This window comes from Prionailurus bengalensis, chromosome B3, assembly GCF_016509475.1.
Source record: "Prionailurus bengalensis isolate Pbe53 chromosome B3, Fcat_Pben_1.1_paternal_pri, whole genome shotgun sequence".
In the NCBI taxonomy this organism is placed as follows: Eukaryota; Metazoa; Chordata; class Mammalia; order Carnivora; family Felidae; genus Prionailurus; species Prionailurus bengalensis.
In genome coordinates, this window is record NC_057355.1 from 71,234,270 (window position 1) to 71,242,649 (window position 8,380).

General features: G+C 34.2%; 1 protein-coding gene across 1 annotated transcript; it reads right to left on the bottom strand.

Moving 5' to 3' along the window:
• Positions 1-1,379: 1,379 nt before the first annotated feature.
• On the bottom strand, positions 1,380-2,656 carry LOC122467897 (olfactory receptor 4K2-like). The gene has a single exon (XM_043554472.1). The coding sequence runs from the start codon at positions 2,633-2,635 to the stop codon at positions 1,676-1,678; it is 960 nt and encodes a 319-aa protein (XP_043410407.1). The 5' UTR covers positions 2,636-2,656; the 3' UTR covers positions 1,380-1,675.
• Positions 2,657-8,380: the final 5,724 nt, after the last annotated feature.

An 8,380-nucleotide genomic window follows, 5' to 3' on the forward strand; every position in this document is an offset into this window, starting at 1 on the left:
ATACTACATTTCTTCATAAACCTCTGCCACATTATTTAACTTCAGATATTAAATATTTATCTTGAAGATTGTGTTGAATCATGTTGAAACCTTAAAAGTCCAGAATAAATATAAGAAACTATTAATACCATGAATGTCATCATAACAGATTGTTTCCTAAACTATTTTCGTAAACTTCAATCAATTCAAAGAGATGCAGCCTATCAGTATGTTGTTATTCATAAAAAACACAAAGTATCTGGCAATCTAATTTCTACAACCAGCCTCCATGTTAACAATGGAAAACTGGAAAGTGTTCTATTTGTTTTTCTGCCATATGTCTTAACAAGCTGCAAAGAGATGTCCTAAAACTAGAATGTCAAATTTTGTGAGCTACTGGTTTCACCTGAATGTGGTTATTCTTTAAAGGTATACTACTTAAAAATAAAATGAGTTTTGGGTAAGAGTCTGTGTAGTTGGGAAGGGAAAAGAAAATGACATTTTTGGAGTCTGTTGTGTCCACTTTCCATAAAATGGTCACAACAGACAATTTTTATTATCTTCATATTAGAGATTAAACAGGGTAGAGAGATGAAGTGAAACTCCCAGGATAATACAACTAGGAAATGACATATCCAAAATTAAATCTGGGGTCTAGGTATATTTAGAGCAATGACTTTTGCCCATTACAGTAATTCAGTCTTGAACCAGCTCTTAAGAATTTTCTGTATCTTAGGTTCTTCCACTGTTAGGGAAATGGTTTGGCTAGCTGATTTTCAAAAAATGTCTTGGAATAAAAAGTATGTTTAACACAATCACTAATAAGCCATATTAGGAAGAATTGTGCTATGTATTTTTTTAAATTAGTTTCATCTTTTCTTCTTCTAGGCTACGTTATGTTGAGAATGAGAGACAAAACTCATACTAAGACTAATAAAGTTTTGTAATGTTTTACTTTGGAAATGACAAACTTGTCATGAATTTAGTAGTTAATTTTTCAAACATTTAGTCTTGAGAGTAAATGAATGCATCATATCTCTGACACTCAGCCAGGTTTTAGGAGAGAATCATATTTTAGTTGTTTACTCTCTATGGTTTAAACTTCACAAATGGCTGTTTAAATATTTATTTGCTATATCAGTTATCAAGTGTGGTAATGATCTATACACTTCTTAAGAAACCAGATTGTTAAATTTCAGATCCTCCAAACTGTTCTCTTTTGTTCAAAGTTGACTCAGAAGAATCTCTTCACCATTTGAATTTTCCCATAAAAATATTTCTAATGAAAAATAAACACTTTTAATCAAAGTTCTGCAAGTGGACACCATCAAAGTACCACAAGGCTGTGCAACTGAGTAGGAATGTTCTGGGGTAGAAGACAAGAGAACAGTATTTTATCTCAGGCTTCTCTAAGTTGCTGAGGTATGTTGATAGGATTCATGGGTATATGAAGCCCTGAATTTATGTTTTGATTATATGTGCATTTTTCTTTGAAAATAACCTATAGATTTCAGCAGATTTTCAAATGTGTCTGTAACCTCAAAAGGCTCACAAACATCTCAGTAATTTTTAGACAAGATTATTTCACATCTCTCAACCCTGGCTGCTTCTTTTTGTGAATTTAAACTAAAAGACTTGAAATGAAGATACTAAGTATTGCTATAAAAATAAACTGATGATATAAATCTCAGGAGATTCATTGCACTGGATATCTTGGAGAAGTTTTCCCAAGATTTAGGTATTGGTTACTTAGTTTCTTCTTCACAGCCGTCTTCATTTCCTGGTTTCTCAAAGTATAGATAAGTGGATTCAGAAAGGGGGTAAAGATGGTATAGAAAACAGACAGAACTTTGTCCACCATGAAGTTGGTGAAAGGCCACACATAGATGAAGATGCAGGGCCCAAAGAACATTAACACAACTAGGAAATGTGCAGTACAGGTAGAAAAAACCTTAGATGATCCTGTGGAAGAGTGGTCCTTGATAGTGACAAGAACAATGACGTAGGAGGTGAGCAAAAGCAGAAAACTTACAAGAGCAATCACACCACTAGTTGAGATCATGAAGATTCCAAGAACATAGATATCTATACAAGCCAGCTGGATGACCAAAGGAAGGTCACAGAAGAAGCTGTCTACAACATTGGGACCACAGAAGGGTAAACAGAGAGTAAAAGCTAACTGGCTCATTGTATGCAGGAAGCCCACTGTCCAAGAAGTTACCACAAGCCCAACACACACTCTTTGGCTCATAATTGTTGAATAATGGAGAGGTTTGCATATGGCAATGTACCTGTCAAAAGACATGGAGATCAGCAGCACAATCTCAGTCCCAGTGAAAAGGTGCAAAAAGAAGATCTGAGAAATGCAGCCCTCAAAGGAGATGGTCTTATGCTCAGCAAAGAAGTCCATGATCATCTTTGGAGTGGCAAAGGAGGACAAGCACATGTCAATGAGAGAGAGGTTGCTGAGGAGGAAATACATGGGGGAGTGAAGGTGTGGGGTGAATAGGACTGTGAGCAAAATCAAGCAGTTGCCCAACATAGTTAGTAAATAGAAAACAGAAAACATCACAAAGAAAAAAATCTGGAGCTCAGGAGAATCAGTAAGTCCAAGTAATACAAATTCAGATACTCCAGAATGGTTGAATCCCTCCATGATCTGCAGACTCTGCTCTGCAATGACAAAATAGGACAAAATTACAGAGCTAGAAAATGTGACACTTCTACAATTACACATGAAGGAATTATGGTATCAAAGTTCACAAGAACACTGATTACCTAAAAGCCAACTAATAACTATCTCAGTAAAGATTTTTCCTTTTGGCACAAATTTAACAATTGCTATCAGATATCACTTCAAATGGACAACTTCTTGACTTTGACCAACATCAGCACATTTTGGGTTATATTCATCACATACCCACACACTAATATTCTGGATACTAAGGAGTTATATAATCCATATTTATAGAGGAAGAATTACACTAAGTGTGCTCTACTTATTATTCAGGTATATAAAAAATTAAATGATGGTTGAAATCTCCAAGCTTTCTGTTAAACAATAACAATAAAAATATGATGATGTCAAATCCATTGTTGAGCACTGGATTTAACTAACAGTTTAACAGAACAATTTCAGAAGACCCATTTAGTGTCTCCTATCAGGGTAATAACTAGTGACCTTCTGTTTTCTCAGCTACAGAAAAAAATCCAGTTCCACCCTTACTTTATTTGCAAATTTTCAAATTGTTTTCTCACTATTGATAAGTACTATTCTTAATACTTAAATATATAAATAATAAGTTACTTTCTTGACCCCATTAAACTATTGATAACCAAAAGGTGTACCTATGAGCTTTTCTCAATTTTATTTTATGATCCCATAGAAACATTTGAAAGAGAGAGAATATCCCTCCTTCTCATGCTACTCCAACAAAACTATTTTTTTAGACTAGAAAAAAATATATTCTACAACTGGACAAGGAGATACACAAGATAAGTTTTGGACATCCTTGAGTACCATAATGCTCAAAACAAAACAAATTTAAAAATCCACTTAGATGGTGGTATCTCAAGGTGACACAGGAGCCACTTGGGGGAGGGTGGGAAAGACACGTTAAGGACTCAGACTCATTCTTCAAAATTGAGTTTGTAATTTGCAGCACATTTCAAGTTCTGCAAATACCTTCTGTGATGTTTTTTTTTAATTTAAATAATCTCCTGTTTTTCCATGACAAAAAATTAGGCTTCATAAACCATTTGCAAATACTCAAATTGTTCTTTCAATATTGATAAATATCTGTAAAATTTATCAGAGAACAATAGTCCAGAAATATTAAAACTGGACTGTGGCAAAGTAGTTCAAAGGGTTAAGGTGTCCTTACCCTGCTTTGTGGCCTTGATCTTACCTTGATCTTGATCGAGAGATTAAATTAGATAGTCTGTATAAAGCACCTATCATATTTCCTGGGCAACATTTAAGAATTCTCTAGGTTTCAAAATTCATAGTTAAGAATACTGTTCTGAAATAATCAGCTTGTTTTAGTTCATTAATAATAATAATTACAGCATAAATATTCAAACCTGGTTTCAGTGCAGGGATTTAGGAAAAGACGTGTTCTTACAAAAATCATTTCATCTTTTTGAAGTTAAATTACTTCATCTTAAATGAAAATTATGAGTACCTTGATATATTAAATGCACTGAAAATACTCAGCCTCACACATTTAAGTATTTCTTCTGTTTTCCTAACTTGATAATGTAATTAGTAATGGAAACTCAGAAACTATTATGCCTAATCTATATATATGTATATATGTATATGTATATAGGATGAATATATTGTATATTCATTGTAACTGAATAAACAGTTGTCAGAATTTTTTCTCCTTTCATCTACAGAATTCACATTTAATTCCTATTTAGTGGAACCATCTATCTTTACATCTTCATTATTTTTTTCTTTGCTACTCCATTATATTTGCTCTATAGAATTATTAAATGAATTGTTTTTGCCACCTGAAGAACACAAAACACGACTGCTTCCCAAGATCCTTAATATTATTTCCAGATTTTAACCTACCAGTTATACATCAGGAATCAAAAACACCATGTAGTTTGAGAGTCACAAGCCTACTGAAATCACCATGATTCTTAGTAAGCATCAAAAGCCTGGAGTATGGATATAGGTTTTTCCCATTCCTGGTATAAAAACCTCTAGAAAGCAGCGACATTCAGAAGATGAGGGATTAGACACTCCTGTCTACTTGCAGTGGGAGTTATTAAAATGTTGAATTGACTTTTCCCAAAGTTACAAGAATTGTGGAGTGTGTCTTTGCTATTTAAAGTGAGGATACACCCATGATGAAGCAGTCTTCATTAGAGAAAGAGCATAATTGGGACTGGACTGGGAGAAGGACACCTTTGAGCAACATCAAGGAGCATTTTTTTAGCAAAAAATTGCTCCTTTGAATATAGAAATAGTCCCACCTTTAAGCCACAGTGTTCAGTGTCTCAATGTTGGAAAATTACTCTTTTAGGCTAAGATACTTTGTCACCAAAAAAAAAAAAAATATATATATATATATATATATATATATATATATATTGCTTACTGCTTATATAAAGGTATAATCTGCATTAAAGTTTTTGACAGGACACTAAAAATTATTACAGGCTAGTAGGTATAATGATATCTGCCACCACCAATAGGTGAAATCTGGGGAAGGAGAAGTTGGAAAGCCCAAAGTAATAACAAGAAGTGAAGACAGGTACTTTGCAAGTAACCTAGAAAAATGGTGTATGAATTAAATTACACAAATGTAAAGCACTTAGCACAATACCTAGCATAGAGAAAGTAGTGAATAAAATATAGAATAACTAGTGGAGGTGATTCTAAATAACATTATTTTTTGAAATGTCCGTCACACATAATTCAGGAAAATACCAGATGTAGATTCTCAACCTGAAACAATAACTGAGGATGTTGCCATATTTACTTGAATCATTCATGTGTGGATTGCTCTTCAAACACAACTTTCTCCTCAAATACCTCAGTAATTTGAACTCCTCATAACTATCCTACATTCCCCAGAAGGCTAGCAGTAGAGTCCAAGGAAGTCTTCCCTAGATGACCACATTTCTTACAGACTTTGAAATAATAAACAACTTTGTTTTGAATATTTTTACAATTTCTGTAAAGAAAGGAAATTTTTTAAAAAGCCAACTAACATAAGAGCAGTTGAAAAAATTCACTAAATTTTAAATATTTGCCCAATTTTTAAACTTTTTTTAAAATTTTATTTATTTTAAGAGACAGCAAGTGAGAGAATCCCAGGCAAGACCCATGCTGTTAGCAAGGAACCTGATGCAGGGCTTGAATTCATGAACCATGAGATCATGACCTGAGCTGAAACCAAGAGTCAGATGCTTAACCAACTGAGCCACCCAGGCACCCCAATCAATATTTGCCCACTTGAAAACAAAAAGTAAATGTATGCAGACATAACCAGAGTTAACCTGGAAAGGTTAAGAGAATTAACAGAAAGATAATAGAAATAAAAGATAATTCAGAAAGAGTATGAAGGAGTTTGGGGGCATTATGCAACTGTTCTGTATCTTGGTTGCAGTGGTGGTTACATGAATCATTACATGTCTTAAAATTCATAGCACTGCATACCAAAAGAAATCAAAACCAATTTTAATTTAAGAGAATTTATAAAGTATAATTTTAGAAAGCAAAACCAGATAATTTTGCTTACAAAGTAAGCAAATAAAACCATGAGCTTTCTTATAAACCAACACTAACCTAATAAAATATATAGTAAAAAAAAAAAAAAAGCCTTTTCAGGTAAGCAATAGAATACATAGAGTAAATAGGAATAATCTTAATCAGAAAGGTGTTGGATCTATGTGACAGGCTATAATACTCTACAAAAGGAAAAAAGCAAATTAAGGTACATGCTGTGTTATTGGAAGGCAAAATACAGTATCACAGTATCACTAAAGTAAAATTTTTTTTATTGAAGTACAGTTAAATACAGCGTTATATTTTCAGGTGTACGATTATGTTACTCAGTGCCCATCATGGTAAGTGTAGCCACCAAACAATGTACCACATTAACCATATTAATAACCATATTCCCTATGCTGTATTTTTTTCTCTGTGACTTAATTTATTTTGTACTATAAATTTATACCTCTTAATCCCCTTTATTTCACTCGTCCCCACCCCTCCCCTTTGGAAACTACCAGTTCTCTGTATTTAAGAGTCTGGGTTTTTTTTTTTTGTCTTTTTCTGTTTCTTTATTTCTTAAATTCCACACTGAGTGCAATTATATGGTATTTGTCTTACTTTGACTGATTTCACTTAGCATAATACTCTCCAGCTCCATCCATGTCATTGCAAATGGCAAGACTTCAATTTTTATGGCTGAATAATATTGTGTGTGTGTCTTCTGTTACCATTCATCAGTTGATGGACACTTGGGCTGCTTCCATATTTTGCTTATTGTAAATAATGCTGCAATAAACATAAAGGTACATATCTTTCAAATTTTTGTGTTTTGGGGCAGGTAAGTACCCAGTAATGAAATTACCAGATCATATGGTGTTTCTATTTTTAACTTTTTGAGGAACCTCCATAGTGATTTCCACAGTGGCCACACCAGTTACATTCCCACCAATAGTGCATGAGTGTTCCTTTTTCTCCACATCCTAGCCAACACTTGTTTCTTGTGTTTTTGATTTTAGCCATCCTGACAGATGTGAGCTGATATCTCATTATGGTTTTGATTTGCATTTCCCTGATGTTTTAGAGGTGTTGCACACCTTTTCATGTGTCTGTTGACCATCTGTATATCTTTGGGAAAATGTCTAATCAGGTTCTCTGCCCATTATTTAATCAGGTTGTTTGGGGTTTTTTTGGTGTATTTTGAATATTAGCATCTTATCATATATATGACTGAAAATATCTTCTCCTACTCAGTAGGTTGCTTTATCTTTTTTCATAGTTTGTTTTGCTGTCCAAAAGCTTTTTATTTGATGTAGTCCCAATGGTTTATTTTTGCTTTTCTTTCACTTATCTCAGGAGACCTATCTAGAAAAATGTTTCTATGGAAGATCAAATAAATTACTACTTATGGTTTCTTCTAGAGTTTTACAGTTTCAGGTCTCACATTTAGGTCTTTAATCCATTTTGAGTTTATTTTCGTGTATGGTGTAAGAAAATGTTCCAGGTTCACTTTTGCATGTAGCTGTCCCGTTTTCCCAGGACCATTTGTTGAAGAGACTTTCTTTTCCCCATGGTGTGTTCTTTCCTCCTTTGCCATAGATAAATTGACCATATAAGTGTGGGTTTATTTTTGTGCTATTTTCTTCCATTGATCTATGTGTCTATTTTTGTGCCAATACTGTTACTGAGAGATAAAAAAGGAAAGAAGCCTTGGTTCTTTTTGCTGCCACTGTGAAGAATAACAGGACAGGAAAATGAAAGTAAAGCAGAGCAGTTTTACTAAAGTATACACCAAGGGAGGAACAGGCCAGTTAAGAGAGACAAAGGCCCCAGAAACTCTGGGGTATGAGCTTATATCAGTTTTTTCTCTTTGGGGTGGGTCCTAGAGTAGCGACATTTGAGTGACAGGCCTGGATTATATAATAATTAGCCAACCATGCATGTCTTTTACCAAGATGCATTTGAAATCCCTGCACAGGGTAGGAAACCGCATTATTTCTATTCTAGAGATAGAGGTCAAATAAGGACAGGCAGCTGCTTTCTGCACAAATGCAACAAGCACAACAAATTTAACTCTTCTTCTGCTAGGATGTTGTAACTGCAAGCTGACTGCTAAATGAGTGGGATGGAGTGGTCCCAGCGTGTCCCTCGGTTGGGGCTCTCTGTCAG

What these genes read in the sequence shown, in the direction of transcription:
- LOC122467897 (XM_043554472.1), bottom strand. Translation starts at nt 2,635, where the DNA reads ATGGAGGGATTCAACCATTCTGGAGTATCTGAATTTGTATTACTTGGA.